The sequence below is a fragment of the Sciurus carolinensis genome, chromosome 11 (assembly GCF_902686445.1).
Source record: "Sciurus carolinensis chromosome 11, mSciCar1.2, whole genome shotgun sequence".
Classification (NCBI taxonomy): Eukaryota; Metazoa; Chordata; class Mammalia; order Rodentia; family Sciuridae; genus Sciurus; species Sciurus carolinensis.
The window spans coordinates 30,397,214-30,414,044 of record NC_062223.1 but is presented as its reverse complement, the minus strand read 5'-3'; the positions used below and the strand labels follow the sequence as shown (position 1 = coordinate 30,414,044).

The 16,831-nt window shown below is 37.9% G+C and overlaps 1 protein-coding gene across 1 annotated transcript; it reads left to right on the top strand.

Moving 5' to 3' along the window:
* Positions 1-579: 579 nt before the first annotated feature.
* On the top strand, positions 580-16,817 carry LOC124959414 (olfactory receptor 4C46-like). The gene is made up of 4 exons (XM_047517888.1): positions 580-1,273; positions 14,736-14,803; positions 15,386-15,532; positions 16,809-16,817. Exons 1-4 carry the CDS (start codon positions 580-582, stop codon positions 16,815-16,817), a joined length of 918 nt encoding a protein of 305 aa, XP_047373844.1.
* Positions 16,818-16,831: the final 14 nt, after the last annotated feature.

The window sequence follows — 16,831 nt, the reverse complement described above, 5'->3', positions numbered from 1 at the left end:
CGCTGAACTTTGATAAGCTTCTTCCAGGAAACACAGGTGCATTTATAAGAGTAACATCCCAGATTCCCCCCTCCCCATGTACCTTGCCATACTTGAAAGGTACATACATACTCATTTTCTCAGTTATGCTTTGTAGTTTCCCTTTTCCTAAGAATAAAGTTGAAAATGTTTAAATATGCAATGATGGCTCTTGCATCCATAGTCTGCCCTATTTAAGAGCTTCATTGCCACAATTTGTTCAATCTTTTACTTATATTTAGTCTCCTAAATATTAGTTTAGTTTTCTACTTTCCACAGAAAAGCCCATGTATTCAGAAGGAAGGCCTCCTGACTTTATGTCTATAAAAGTTTCTCATGCACATGCTTCTTGCCCAATCATCAGTCAGGAGGCATCTGAATAATCTATAGGATCCCAGAATCAATATTTTTGTATCAACAAAATCTATGAAGCAAGTAGTAGAACACATGAGATTTCACAGCACAATACAATTCAGCCATTCTTTCTTTATTACATAGAGAAGTTTAACAAGTTCAAGGTTGTACTGATGCTTTTCAGGTAATGTAATAAAGTTGCAGAGGATGTACATTGAGAAAAGGAGCAACGTGACAGAGTTTGTACTTCTGGGACTTTCACAAAACCCAAAGATGCAGAAAAGTATATTTGCTGTGTTTTTGCTCATCTACATCATCACTTTGTTAGGAAAATTGCTCATTGTGGTTGCCATCATTGCCAGCTTATTGTTTGGCTCCCCCATGTACATTTTCCTGGTCTATCTCTCCTTTATTGATGCCTGCTATTCTTCTGTCAATACTCCTAAACTGATCGTGGATTCACTCCATGAAATGAAGACCATCCTATTCCATAGATGTATGGCCCAAGTCTTTGGGGAACATTTCTTTGGAGGTGTTGAGGTCATCCTGCTGACAGTGATGACCTATGACCGCTATGTGGCCATCTGCAAGCCCTTGCACTATGCAACCATCATGAATTGGAGAGTATGCATGCTATTAGTGGGAGTGTCCTGGATGGGAGGCTTTCTCCATGCCACCATCCAGCTCCTCTTCATTTTCTCACTACCCTTCTGTGGCCCTAATGTCATAGATCATTTTATGTGTGACCTGAGCCCTTTGCTCAATCTGGCCTGCACTGATACACACATTCTGGGGCTCTTTGTCATTGCCAATAGTGGGTTCATCTGTCTGCTAATCTTCCTCCTCCTGCTGGTGTCCCATGTGATAATCCTGTTCTCCCTGAGGACACAGAGCATGGAGGGTAGGTGCAAAGCCCTCTCTACCTGTCTCTCCCACATCACAGTGGTGGTATTATTCTTTTTTCCCTCCATGTTTGTATACTTGAGACCTGAAAACACACCAGTGTATTCCTTTCCAGTGACTAAGATCCATGGAGAGAATCCCAGAAGGGGGTGGAAAAGTACAGCTGAGAGTTAAATATACACATTAAGATGGACAGAGAGCTATGGAAGAATGTTCATGGTTGACAAACACACACCTGGGGATGGGTGTAGATGCAAAAGGATTCCTACAAGGAAAGATAAAAAAATGGCACATTTTTCCTGGGTAAGAAAAGTGAAGAGGCTAGAGATTGGATCAAACATCCCTATGATAGGTAATGCTTAACAAAGGCCAGGAAGCAAAAAATATAATTATGCAGGAAACCTAAATAATTCAACATATTTGGGGATATTAGTTTAAATACTCATTCAGCAATTGTTTAGTGAAACTGTACACTAAGCTGGTAGAAAGGTAAATTGTAGAGATTCAAAATGGTGGACTAGAGGGAGGCTGCATTTCTTGCCCCTTTTTAACTCAGTTTTCAAGTCTGAGACTGGAAAGTCAGAAATGAGACAGATCTCAAAATATTGTTACAGCTTAATGGTAAGCATCATGGAGAAAATTGAAAGTATTTTTAAGATGGTTAGCGATGCAATTAGATTTTACAATTAGACTAATGAAGCAATTGGATTTACAGTGAAAACTCAACCTACAGTTTGATAACTGAGTGCAGGGAATGAGATCAGCAGCAGAAGAGCAAAAGCCTATTGTCATGATCTGGTTGTGAAAGCCACAGATTGAACTCTGATCCTGCTGGTGAAGAGGCAGGTGCAGTGGACACTGAAATCATGCCCCAATCACCTCCAAAAGGCTAGTGTGCACCATACTCAATGACCACTACTCTGGACTGTGAACAGTTCACAGTCCTACAATTCTCTGAACAATTACACTAAAGAAAATGGGAGCTTCAGTTCATGGATCTTCTCTACCCACTTAGAGTCCTCAAGTGGACAGTAAAATATTCTCACAAAAGCTTAGGAAGGTTGGGTACCCTTGCCTCTGGGCAGAAAAAAGTTTGGAATAGATTAAATAGTCCAGAGCAGTCAAGGTCCCAGGTTAAAGTCAAATTTACTTTGATACAACATACTTCTTCTTACCTTATCAGTTTCCCTCAGTTCCTGCTTGTCTGTTACCTTCATAGAAATCCCCACATCAGTTTTATGTCTGTGGAACACAAAATGACAGGGAGACAGACAAGCCACAGGTGAGATTCAGGTTCTCTTTCCCATGACAAGATGGATAAAGAAATTGAGAAGAAGGATGAGGAAATTGAGATGATGGAACTGAGAGATCTGTGAGTCTTTGCAAGTGAATAAGGCTGTTCTATATCCTGTAGAAGTGCCCTCCTGCTACCAGTAGGTGGTCTTTCCACTTCTGTATGAGGATTATTCAACATTGCCTGAGGATTCTCTCATGGCCTCCCCTGAGGCAGTTGCCCTGAAAGACAGTGGTGACTCTGCTTGTGACTAACCCCACCTCCTTCATTGCTTCTAGACCTATATTTAGATTCAAGTCTAAAGTTAAAGAACTACTAAGTGTGATCCTGACTAGGTGTGCTGCGCTCCAGAAAACTACATGATTTTTCTAATGTATGTAGGTAGGAATCCAGGAACATATGTGTTAATGAATATCAAGTGTGGGATATTGGTGGAACAAAGTTGAATCAGGCCAAATTTATAGATACAAGTTCACAAAGCAAATGTTCTTAGTGTCAGTGTCATAGAGTTAGGAAAGGTTCTGTTTGGTTAGTTAGCTACAACAAGGACCAACATGTAGTCATCATGAGTGAGCTAAAAATGCTAAGCTTTCAAGGATTTAGGGTTAGATATGGAAAGTTTAGATAAATTGGAATGCACTGTGATTTGTCATTTAAGACTCACCCACCATTGATAAGTTCTATAAATAACTTTTATCACAACTATGGAAGGATTTTATTTCCTCTTCAAATCTGAAGGTTAGTTTTGCTGGGTATAGGATTCTTGGTTGGCAACCATGTTCTTTCAGAGCTTGAAATATGTTGTTCCAGGCCCTTCTAGCTTTTAGGGTCTGGGTTGAGAAGTCTGCTGCTATCTGTATTGGTCTCCCCCTATATGTAATCTGATGCTTTTCTCTCACGGCCTTCATAATCCTATCTTGATTTTGAATGTTAGGCATTTTCATTATAATCTGCCTTGGTGTGGATCTGTTGGGATTTTGTGCATTTGGTGTTCTGTAAGCCTCTTGTATTTGATTTTTCATTTCATTCTTCAGGTTTGGGAAATTTTCTGATTATTTCATTGAATATTATTTTCAATGAATATTATTTCATTGAAAATTATTTCATTGAATAGGTTGTTCATTCCTTTGGTTTGTATCTCGGTGCCTTCCTCAATCCCAATAATTCTTAAATTTGGACTTTTCATGATGTCCCATAGTTCTTGGAGATTCTGTTCATGATTACTTACCATCTTCTCTGTTTGGACAACTTTATTTTCAAGATTAAATATTTTGTCTTCATTGTCTGAGGTTCTGTCTTCCAAGTGGTCTAGTCTTTTGGTGATGCTTTCCATTGAGTTTTTCAATTGTTTTACTGTTTCCTTCATTTCAAGGATTTCCATTTGTTTTTTTTTTTTTTTTTTTTTTTTGTGAATCTCTATCTCTTTGTTGAAATGATCTTTTGTTTCCTGCAGTTGCTCTTTCAACTGCTTATTGGTATTATCAATCATTGCCTGCATTTGCTCTCTTAATCATATTTGCTTCACGAGAAATATTACAGAAATCCTAAAGAGTTCTTACTTGCTAGATTTCAGCAGAAAAGTTTTAAGTGAATCAAAGCAAAACTGAATTTAGAAAATAGAATGTCGTGTTCCCTCAATCAACTTCCTGACTTGAGTCACTCTGCAGTTTCAGAACCCCTAAAATGAAAGAGAAGTTGGGTGTGCTTGAGGTAGGAACAGGAACGCTGTCTAAAATTTGTGAACCTTTCTCCAACCCTTTTTCAAGGTACCCTAAAGCCCTTTTTAGGGTAACAGTTCATTAGGCAAAGGGAAATAATTAGGTACCTCTGTTACTACTGGACTCCAAATATCAATTAGCACTAATTAAAGAACATTTCAACATTAGTATGGTCCTGAACAGGAAAGTCTCATGAAGATTAGGAGATGAATGAAATTTTAATACAGCTTTTTCTCTCTGTGTGCTGTGTTCCATACTCATTTGGTGGTTATTTATGTTTTTTATGAAATAAAATTAAGAAGCATCTCCACACTGGCATCCTGACCTGTAGAGATGAAAGCTTATGGTATGAAAGTGGAAGCCAGTACAACTGTCTCTATTTAAAAAAATAGGGGGGGAAAAGCAAAATTGTGTTTTACATAGTATAGTGTTGCATGAAAAATATAAATTGAATTCCTGGAGGCATTTCAGAGCTTATTGCCACTATGAAGACCTTGAAAGATATACCAGTGCTGATTTTTACCACATTCACCTGAACTATTTGTCCTGTATAGAATAGAGATGGTTATAGCAAACTTAGAGTGGAATTCCATAAGCTTAATCAGAAGGAGACTCCAAGTGTAGCTGCTGAAAGAGATATTATTTCCTTGCTTGAAAAAAATTAACATATATCCCTGGTGCCTGATAAGTAGGTACTGATCTGGCAAAGGCTTCTCCATACCTTTCGATAAAAGACCATCAGAAGGACTGTGGTTTCATCTAAAAATACCAGCAATGAATATTTTTCTCCTACCCCAGGAGAAAGTGATCCAGCCCTGTGACATGGTCTGCTATGATATCATAATGATCTTCTGTGGTGTCATAATGAGCTGCTAGAGTGTCAAAATGACCTCTCTTTATGTCATAATGCCCTGCTGAGGTGTCATAAGCATCTGTTTTGATGTCATAATTACTTACTGTGGTGCACAAATGACCTGTTGTGACATGATAATGACAAGCTGTGGTGTCATAATGACTTTCTATTTAGTCATAATCTGACATGATGTCATAATGACCTGCTGTGGTATCACAATGACCTACTGTGGTCATAATGACTAGCCATGGTGTAATAATGACCAGCTATGAGGTCATAATGACCTTATGTAATGTCATAATGATCTGCCAAGATGTCATAATGACCTGCCGTGATATCATAATCACATGCTGTGTTGTTATAATGATTTGTTGTCCTGTTTTAATGGCCCATTATAATGTCATGATGACCTGCTGTGGTTGAGAGTTCTGAGGCAGGAAGATGAGTTGAACTCATCTGTCTTCTGGAGTATTTTGTTTTCTATATCATGGAATCACTAAGGTTACATTAGATAGTAGAACTATGGTCAAGTTATTTCCCAAATGTTGGCTCTATTTCCTCAGCAGGATGAAAACTTTGGATCTAAAATGAAAAAAATGCATTAGAGCTGTATATGTTCTTTGGATTTGTTCTCCTCTCATTTAGTCATTCAACACATGCCATCCATTTACCTAATATGCCCCAAGTTTTTGCTAGGCACTAGGAGAGACACACGCATGAGAATCTCAGGGCTCATACTCTTCTGTGATTACAGATGGCAATGCTTTACATGTAAACCAGTAATTTCAGTAACATGTGACTGGTGTTTCAATATTCAAGTGTTGTGTAAATTGAGAAGTATCAGTTTTCCTTAAGCCTATGTTTCCTTATTTATACAGATGGAATAATATCTGTGTTATAATATTTTGGGGTGGGATTAAAAAGTAATAAGCAGTGTTTAAAAGGACCTATGCACTATCCAGCACACAATAAATGTTCAATGCTTTTGTTTTAAAGGTTGATGATAGCAGCAGAGGGTGGAGGCAGCAAGGAAAGGGAAATGTCTGATTTTACCTGGTTCTGCAAAAATCTCTGCAGAAAACTAGGTCTTGAAGGATGACTTCATAGGTGGTAAAATAATTAGAGGGTGGATAATCATGTTAAATTCAGTGTTCTAGGTGAGAATTTTGTTTGCAACCTAATTAGGTAAGCCATCTTGAGAGAACCTTAAAAAAGGTAGGATGAGGTCAATTTATGAAAGGCTTCATGTATCATGCCAATGGAGGAGATATCTTTAGATAATAATGAAGATGCATCACAGATCTTTAGTGAAAGGAGTAAGTCACTCAGAAATTATTTATATATATATTTATAGATATATAAATATATATCTATAAATATATATATTTATATTTATATATATATATATATATACACAAGATAGGAAGGACAGAGGATATTTGGTGACCTTGTACCTACGTAGAATGATGAAATATTATTGTGTATTATGTCTACAGCTCTTGGAGAAATGGAAAGACAACACAACTAGAGAAACAATTCTTTTGATTTTGAAAACAGTTGGTATATTTGTGCTACATTAAACTAGTCCAGGAGATGGAATTTACCACTCATCAGTGGTAGTATTTTATGGCATCTGGCAGCACTAATACATGAGAGAATAATTAATCTATTGGAGTTTGAGTTGGAGGGAAATGTAATTCATGAGCTCTTGCCTGAGTCTATTTGGCAAGAAATGGTATTGTCAAGCTTCATTTTATCAGCATGCAAAGTTACTAAGATCACAGTGTATTCAGAAAAGAGTTCTTTAAAGACCTCAGAAAATGTTTTTGAACTTTCATAGTGCTCTGGGTGTTTTGTTTGTTTGCTTGGTTGATTTTTAAAATCTACAATGCTTTGTTTCACCTTGAAATTTCTTTCTTGGAAAATAAAATATAGAACTTAGTCTAATATTTACCTAGTAGTCTAGTAAAATAGTGCTCCTTTAATTTTTTTAGCAGTGAACCAGTAGGAGAGACTGATTTTGACCATTTGAGTATTGGAATATATATCTTAGATTGCCTTAGATGATAAAGAAACCTGTCTATGCTTGCTTTTCTTGTAAATGCTGCAGTATAGGTTACGGTTCATTATTGTGTTGTAGTGTAGCTTGTTGCTCTGCTGTGGCAAGCATTAGCCTGCAGTCCTACAAAGGGAGTTCATCCTCATTTTGGCTGTAGCTGATCACAGTAATACTCATGAAGCCAAGAGAATGAACAGAAATTGACTTGGTCTTTCACTAAATGTTTCACAGTCTACTGGATCATAATCATTATCTTTTGCCATGCAGCTCTTAAAATAGGTAAGACTCAGTCTTTTCACTCTCTGTCCCAGAATAGCCAACAGATTTTATAAATCTGATAGATAGTCGCATATCTCAGAAGTCATGCACACAAAATTGTTATTACAAGCTCAGAAAACTCCTAGGTGCAGAGACAGTATCCACTCTTACCCTCTCTCCATTTTCTCTTTTCATCTTTATATTTAGAAATGTCATACATCTTCCACTCCCTGCTTCATCTTGAACACCACAATTACTGTGGACTGATGTCTACCTCCCCTCTTTCCCTTTTATTCCTATTATTTCTCAAGTTTTTTAATTCTATGTCCAGGTATCGCCAATCCCCTTTTCCTAATTTGATCAATATTAAGTATATCATTCTAAATGTTGAGGGTTTCTGACACCAGTTTTGAAAAAGAGCAAATGAAAAATTACAGTACCATGAAAAATGCCTTTGTACGCATGGTTAAGATGTGTTTTCCTCCATTGCCTGATGCATAATTGTATAATTTCACCTATCATATATATATTCCATTCTATTAAAGAAGAAAATAGATGTTAAAACAGTTTCTGAATCATTGGAGCACCAATTTTATTATAAGATTTAGGAGTGAAAGAAATTTATTAAGAATCATCTCTGCTGTCCCAAAATATGGGAGAAAGGACAGGGAGAGAAGGCCAGAGGAAGTGTCCCAGGAAGAACAATCTCTGATATCTCTCCCAGATGGTGGCAGAGGGGCTCACTTATGCCCAGGTGGCTCCAGATGCTCTTGTGACTGGAGTCCATATGCAGAAGCCCAATAAATTTTGCTCTCCTCCCTCCTGTACCTGTTTAAATCCATGTCTGGCTGATTCTCATGCAAAAATGTTAGGATCCGTGGAGCTCAGGAATCTCCTGTCTGGCTTTGTCTCTAATTCAACTGTCCACTTTAATAGGAGTCACTTTTTTTCTGAATCCAGGCATTTTGGGGCCAATGCATGGCAAGGTGCCATGCAACCATATATTCTTAGAATACAGGTGGCAATCCTTCTAGTCATCCCCGTCCAGCCCTTGCTATTTTTATGGGTACATGCTGCTGCAGTTTCATGACAGGGTTTCCCAGTAAAGAGGGAGTTTTCTTCTGATGATGTACCCTGAGAGGACTTGTTTTCTGCTTCCTACCCCCTGTGATAACCCAGAGCCTGGGTGAAGGGACTGTGTAGGGACATGTTGGATGCTATTTTGGAAGTGGAGTTGCTCACCTTCAGGGTGTAGCAAGAAATGGAAAGCAGGCTTGCTTTTCTGTGGCCCTTATGCCCTGAGTACTGGTTCTTCTCAGCCAACTGATGCCCAGAAAGCAAGAAGGAGAAGATGAAGAGGGCAGATTCAATGGCACAGCTATTTTGGAGGAGAAAGAGAGTGGTAGAATCTGCCTTGGGCAGGCAAGGCCCAACCTCTGGATGTGCACACCTAATTGGAAGCAAGTTGATTGCCCCCTGGGTTGGCTATTGCTGAAGCATCAGCTACGTACACATTGCTTGTTTATATTTTCTGCTTACCACAGATACCCAGATGTGGTATGGGCTGTAAACCATGACGAACCTAATTGTCATTATTGTGGGGCTGGGTGGTTGGGGAGTAGCTCACTAACTAAATCTGTGGGAATATGTTATGGCAACCTTAAGCACCTAAAACAAGCTTTTCACTTTGTAGACTAAGAGAGGAGATGACCATCAGGATCAAGATGCTTTCCAATTCATAGATATTTATGTAGATACATGAAGGCCAAGTAGAAGTTTACCCAAATTACCCATGAGAAAAATAATTCCAGGCAGAGAAAGTGCATAAAAACATTGTCCATATTTTCATATTGTTATCTGTAAAACTCCTAAATTGTAATTCTACTAGAGGAAGGCAAAAGACATGATGCTCACCCAGTTTTGTCTACTCTAGACAAATATCTCGTCTCTACTATGTAATTGACCTGGTCCATGCCTCTTTATATAACATGGACTGTTGGAGGAGAACTTGATGTCTCACCTGTTTCTATCATACTAGCCAAGCTGAACATCAATTCCTCATATGTATTGTTTTAATAGCTTTATGATTGGCCTATCTAAGATCACCAAGGCTTACTAAAACCTAAATGGCATTCTGTCATTCTTGAGCACAAAACCTCCCAATGGCTCTTCATTGCATTCAGAGCAACAGCCTGAAGTTCTTGAATGTTTGAAAGACACAGAAGAACTGATGACCCCTGAGTTTTTGATGCCATCTCCTGTGACTTAGCTCTAGACTCATTTGACTTTCTTGCAATTCCTGCACATGCTGGTTATGAACCCATGGTAAGGACATTGCAATGAGCACCTATCTCTATACCTGAAACACTTCCCACCCACATGTCTGTCTGGCCTGCTCCCAGCCTGCCTTCATATTTCTTCTCAAAGGTCAATTTATAGGCCTTTTGTGACTAAGTCATAACACCTCCTTCAGTACTTCTTTTCTATATGAAAGTACTAAGATTTCCCTCATAGTACTTATTATCTCCTCAGTTTTGTATTTTTATTTGTATCTTGTACATTTTCCCTCCACTAAAGGTATGCTTCATAAGATTAGGGCCATTATCCCTGCTGATCAGCATTGTGTGATAAGGGCTTAGGGTAGTCCTTGATAACATCAACAGTTTTTGAATGAATGGATGAATATAATTTCAAAATCTTTTTTTTAACTGAGAGTTTCATGAAAGAAATGGAAATACTTTTATGAGAATTTCTGGATACATACTGTATTTAAAAACTCAATAAATTTAACATGTAATACTATAGAAAAAATTACAATTCTCACTAAAAGATTACAAAATCTCACATTCTTTTTAACACATGTGGGCACATACACACACATACACACACAACGAACAAATGAAAAAATGGGAATGGAATATAAAAATGTGTTTTTAATATCAAGTTTCCATTTTGGATCCTATTCAGGGATGCTCTTGTTGCCCAGGATTATTTCTATTGGAAACTATTTCTCACACCTTCACTTTCTTGCCCTAATTCTTACTTCTTACAGTTACACAAGGGAATAATATAGTTCATGAGCCCCAAGTGTTACCCAATGATTTCTAGGTGAGATTTTTCCAGTGTACTCTACCAATGCTGGTTAGGGCAGAGACCCTGTGTCTTTTGAATCCTACCCCCTGGGCATTTCTGTGCTTCTCCTGTCTTTGCTGGAATCATAGTAGACTGATGAGATTCTGTGTCCTCTGCTCACTGTGAATAGAAGAGAAAGATTTTTGAAATTATTTTAATCTTTTCTTTGACACAAAATGATTGTGCCTATCTGTGGGGTATAATGCGGTATTTTGATTTGTGCACACATTGCATAATTATCACATCATGGTAGTTTGCATATCCATTTAATTAAACTTTTACCATTTCTTTCTAGTGCATAAATTCAAAATTCTCTTTTAGCATTTCTAGAAATACAATGAATTCTTCTCAACCCTGTCCACCCTATTGTGCAATGAAATATCATAATCCATTCCTCCTGTCTGACTGTAATATTGTGCTTGTGGACCAGCCCCCCACCCTTCCTCCCAACTGCTCTCCCAAGCCTCCATTAATGTTATGTTCCTAACTTCTCTAAGATCAGCTTTGTCTAGCTTCAGCATAGGAGTGAAATAGTTTGGCATTTTTCTTTCTATTCCTGAGTTATTTCATTTAATATAATGTCTTCCATGTCTCTCCATGCTGATGCAAATAACAGGGCTCCATTTTGCTTATGGCACAGTAGTAGTCCTTGATGTAACCATACCACATTTCTTCATGCATTTTTCAGTCCATGGACATCTAAGTTAATTTCATATCTTGGTTATTGTGAATAGTTTGGCAGTAAAGATGGAAGAGCAGCTGTCTCTTTGACACATGGATTGCATTTCCTTTGGATTGGGTTTTCTAAGAGAAGATTTTCTTCCAGCTAAAAGTCTGACTTAGGACAGTTCCTTGGAAAAATAAAAATAGACATAATGAAAATTTCTTTACATTACCCTTAGAAAATAGTCAACCAAGGCATCTTGCTTATTCCCTTCATGGCCAGGGTGCTGTGGGCTACACAGGTGGATAATAGAAATGCAAGCTTAGCCTCTTTGGGGAATACACCTGGTGAGATGATACTACATAGAACTGACTGCTGATAAAGAGTGGAAAGGGACAAATGTGGGGAGAGGGTGGGTGGCATGTCAGGCATTGTGCATCTGCTTTTGTACTTACCTTATCAGTTAACCACCCTCCAACCTGAAGAAGAGCAGAAAACCTAAGTCTCCAAGAAGGCGAGTGACTTGCTGAAGGTCATATAGCTAGTGGTTAAATTCAGGTTCATTTGATTCCATGGACCCTGCTCTTTCACCTCTACCCTGTGCCTATACATTAGAAATAGATCTTGAGGGTTTTGAGCCTGAAAATTTCAAAAAATAACATTAACAGAAGAATGAAGGAAGTCCATGTTGTAGGTGAGACATAGCTAAAGCTCAAGGAAGGGAGATAACCAGACAGTGGTGAGGGTCTGGAGCCCAGAGGGGGTGTGCAACGTCTGAGCAGCATCAGTCAGACAGGCTCACTTAAGAGGACCCTGGGTGTTGGCAGCCAAGGAAAGGTTGAATATAGGCTTTTGAATCCTACAAGAAACAGGGATCTTTGGAATCCTTTGTTTTCAGTCTGATAATTAATATTTCTAATGCTGAACTGAGTGTTTGAGACCCTCAGGAATGAAAGGAAAAATAGTGCATTTTCCATACAATGTAAAGTCAGTCTGAATCTTTGTGAGTTAGGGTTTCATTTGGATACCCTCATCAGCTTGTTTCCCTGGAGAGATTTCCCCATGTATGCATAATTGTATGATTAATAATAATGATGGTGTCAATGATAATTAACACCTTTTGAACACCTGAAACTAAACCTTTGACCTGTGGTGACATGATATCTCAAAGCAACCATAGAAAGAAAAGACTGCTTTTCTTTCTATGTTTTCCTCACGAAAACATTTACCATGTTTTCATGAGGAACAAAAGGCTTACAGAGGTTTAAGATCACCCCCTCATGACACAGATAGCAAACAGCAGATCCCAGGTTTGCACCCAGAATGCCTCTGTCCAGGAGCCTTGTCATCTGAAAGTCTAGGTGGTGGTGTGTGCTAGGTATTTGAAAGGGGAAAGTAGGATATGACATTTTTTTCAGGAGGGTATGATGGTAAGATGATTTCTTCCTTCCTTTCCTCTCTTCATCATTCTCTTCCCACTTTTTTTGTGATCTTTTCTCCCTGCTTTCCTAGGTCTTTAAAACCTCAACTTGGTTTCCTTCTATTGAGTGAAGTTGGCATGTCTTCTCAGGCACCAGATGGCATGTGTTAAATCCTGGGCACAGCCAGAGTCCCAAAGACTGGAATTCTTTGTCTCATCCTCATAATTGACTTTCTCTTCTAAAAATCATCCCAATTATCTCTTCTCAGCTTCCCATCTAAAACTGAAGCTACCATTACAAATTACTTTTAAAGATCATTTTGAAGCACTTTTTAAACATCAGCACAAAATCTGTGGAGTTTTCAGAGATTTCAAGATGGAATTGGGAGATGGAAAAGCCCTCTGTGTTAGTTAGCTTTTCATTGCTGTTACAGAAATACTTGAGATGGACAACTTGAGATGAGGAAAGCTTATTTTTACTTGTGGTTTCAGAATTTTGTTTCTGTGGTAAGCTGACCCCATTGCCTCCCTTGAGGTGAGGCAGAATATCATGGCAGAAGGCCATGGTGGAGGAAAGCTGTCAGCTCATGGCAACCGGAAAGCAGAGACAGAGAGGAGGAGGGGTGGAGGGGAGAAAGGGGAAGGAAGGAGGGTAAGAGTGAGGGGGGATTAGGAGAAGGAGAGGAAGAGCACTGAAGAAGATAAACCCTTACAGTTCACACCCCTAGTGACCTATTTCCTCCAACTAGGTCCCAATTCCCTGTAGTCCATTCAGCCATGAACTTTTGATGAATATTTCAAATTCAAATGATAACACTCTATCAAGAGCTCTGCTTTCCCAAAATTATTCAACTACTACTACTGAAGATTAGGTTCATAGTTCTTTCCAAGAGTTAACATTAAATTCTATGCAGTTAGACAGAAATACAGAATCTTCTACTTGAGTTTTCTGGGATTTATTTCTTTAAGGTTCTAGACTGTGGTCTCCAGTGGTAACACAAGTTCTGACTCCAAGTGGCAGGGCAATTGGAAAACTTCTGCCCTTCTCACCCAGAGCTTGGTCCTCAACTGCTTTTCACAGCAATTTCAGGCTCCCCTTCCTTAGTGCTTGTGTAAATGTTGAAGGCCAAGTATTTCATTGGTTTTGGAATTGTTGTTGCAAAGATATAATTTGTGTTGCCTGAGTTTTATGTTGTAGAAAGTTTCAAACCACTTTCTTGAATTTACTTTTTGAAATATCAACATCATCTCATTTTATTACTCCTTTTAAGTTTTTGTCTTAATCTCTCATCATTTTCTTTGTTATTGATTCCACTACTCATGAAACTCAAATACTGCATGATGTATGCACTAGTTAGTGCAAGGCAAGCTGCAAAGAGTTTAGAAGATTGGCTAGGAAATTCAGTATTATGTTAATCAACCCAGAGAAAAGAAACAGATAGATTCAAGAAGATCTTAACCTGTATCGAGACAATACTCTGTGTGGGCACTGTGCTAAGTGTTCCCCATGCACCATCTCATTTAACACAGTATTAAAAGAAAAGCCTAGGTCATCAATGCAGGAAAGACAACTTCCCACTCAGGAGGGTGAGATTCTCAAAACTTCTTTCCAGGATGTCTGCTCCTAAGACAAAAACTTCCCATCAAAGGAAATAATTAATTCCTGGGAGAGAAAGCACAGCTACCAGCAAGGAACAACAGTCTTTGTGGAATCATCTTTAAATACCCAGATAGTGTAAGAGGAAATATTTTTTGTAGTAGTCAGTTCTTCAAGAGCAAGTATCACCATGACTAGAGAGACCCACTTGCATGTTTTTCCTTCAAACTTTCTATCTCCTGCTCTGAAGACCAGATCATGTTTCTGTAGTGAATCAAGTGAATCCATTCTGAATTCTAACCCTGAGTTTTCTGTGAGACATTCAAAGTTTGGTTTGGGAAGGAAAGATTTGAACTTATAGAGACACTTCCTTAGTATCTTTTGATTTGATATAGGATTATCTGAAAAACCTCTTTCAATTCTGTCTTATATTTAAATATCAAAAGATTCTTACTCTAATTGTAGGTCACTCTGAAGATGAGATTGCTTCTGAACACCTTCCAGCATCATTAAAATCCTCTAAGACTACTAAGGTAAGTTCTTCAACAGAGCTGGTGCTCATTATTGCTAGATTTCATTTACTGTAATTATTACTTTTCAAGATTTTTAAATATAATCATGAACTATTTTGCCTGTACCTAATTTTTTGAGAGATAATAAACCTCATTAACCTGATTTAACAGTGGACAGTTCAATACTCACAAAGATGAAGCAGTATTTCTCCAGCAAATAGAATCAGTACTTTACCATGACACAGTATTTTGCCAACTAAAACAATTCACTGAGGTGAAGACAAAACGTACGTGCACCTCCCACACAAAAGACCTAAATATGAATAGTAGAAGACAAATACATTTTATACTGAGTAAAAAGAACACATGTAGAACTCTTTCTGGGATCAATGACTATGGATAATATAGGTCCTTTGGCTTCTTCACAAGTAGTATTAGAGAGAATTCCTTCACTGCTCAGTGTGTTAATTCCATACATCTGCTGAGTGCATACACTTGAAGTTAAACATAAAAAAATGTCATATACATGCCCTCAGAATGTTTTCATATAAATGAATTATCAGAACAACCCATGAGATGATATTCTTAATTTTTATTCCATAGATAGATGATATAGATGTGTGCTTTGCTAGAAAACTTAGCCCAGGAAAGAAGACTTGCAAATGGAAAGGCCAGGATTCTAATCAGGTTTTCCCTGATATTCATGCCAATATCCTCAAACACTGTGACAAATTTGGATTTTCCAACAGGGTCTGTAATCCACTTTATAATTGTATTGGAGAAGCAAGAATTGTTTGTGAGAGACAGATGAGGACATAGGTACCCTTCCAAAAATGGAGAAAGATTTATTTTCTTAATATTTGAGGGTTCAAATGTGTTACTATCTGTGTCCGCTGATGAAATTACTTCTGTAAAATTGTCTCCAAGGTAGCATTTAATGAATTATAATAATTATGTTCATGCCAAATGAGGAATACTCATACAACATTTCTACAGCATGGCAATATATGGTGTATTAGTTAAAGCTGAGAATTTCAAGGGTAATACATGTTAAGAATTCAAAGAACAAAAGTCTGTAGAGCAATGGTAGTCAGCAATGCCTAGTCTTACAGTGAAGATTAAAGCAGCAGGCATCTGCAAAAGGTCTTAGAACTCCTGAAGAGTTCAATGGGTTTTGGTCAACATTGCCATTGTTCCACCACAGCAAACATTTATCTCCAAGATTGATTTTTTTATCTGTGCAATGAAGTAGTATGTACCACACAGGTTAAGTATTAAAAAGAATCATGTGAGCAAAGCACCTTGTACCATGAAACATAGAGAACAAATATTGCAAAGTAATGTGGCATTGGCTGTTATGAAGTCCCTGGGTTTAGTCATCCAGCATTATGAATTATTTCACAGGAATTTTTTATGCCTACATTCCATCACTGTTGCACGGCTGTCCTTTACATCAGCTCTCAGGGAGTGTCTGCTACCTGGGGTTTTTGAATTTGGCTTCCATTATACACTGAACCTCCATCTTTTTTCATCCAGCATGCACAATGGCATTTATAAGAGTAATGCCCCATATTCCCCCTTACTCAAGTTTCTTGTCATAGTTGCACTCATTTTCTCAGTTGTGTTTTGCAGTTTTCTTCTTCCTAAAAATAAAATTGAAAATTATTAACTCTTCAAAGATGACCATTACATCCATATTCTGCCACCTTAATAGACTTAATTGCCACAATCTGTGCAGATTGTTACTCATATTTAGTCTCCTCATCTTCACAGAAAATTCAGTGTATTCAGATGGGCTTCTACTTATGTGTCTATAAGTTTCTCATTCATATCTTCTGGCAAAATTATTAAAACTCAGGAGACTTTTGGCTCATATGGAAAAACACGGAATGTTTACCTTAAAAGAAAACCCTATTAATAAAGAAAAAAACTCATCAGATTTTACAGCACAATAGAATTCAGGCTTTTATGTTTCATTACCATAGAGAAGTTTTATAAATCCAAGGGTTTTTAAATTTTTTTTCAGGTAATGTAATAAAGTTGCACAGG

Bases quoted from the DNA above. Each gene is read 5' to 3' on its own strand.
- LOC124959414 (XM_047517888.1), top strand. From the start codon at position 580: ATGTACATTGAGAAAAGGAGCAACGTGACAGAGTTTGTACTTCTGGGA. The intron at 1,274-14,735 runs GTAGGTGCAAAG...CTCTAATTGTAG, and splicing joins GAGGACACAGAGCATGGAGG to GTCACTCTGAAGATGAGATT. The intron at 14,804-15,385 runs GTAAGTTCTTCA...TTTATTCCATAG, and splicing joins AATCCTCTAAGACTACTAAG to ATAGATGATATAGATGTGTG.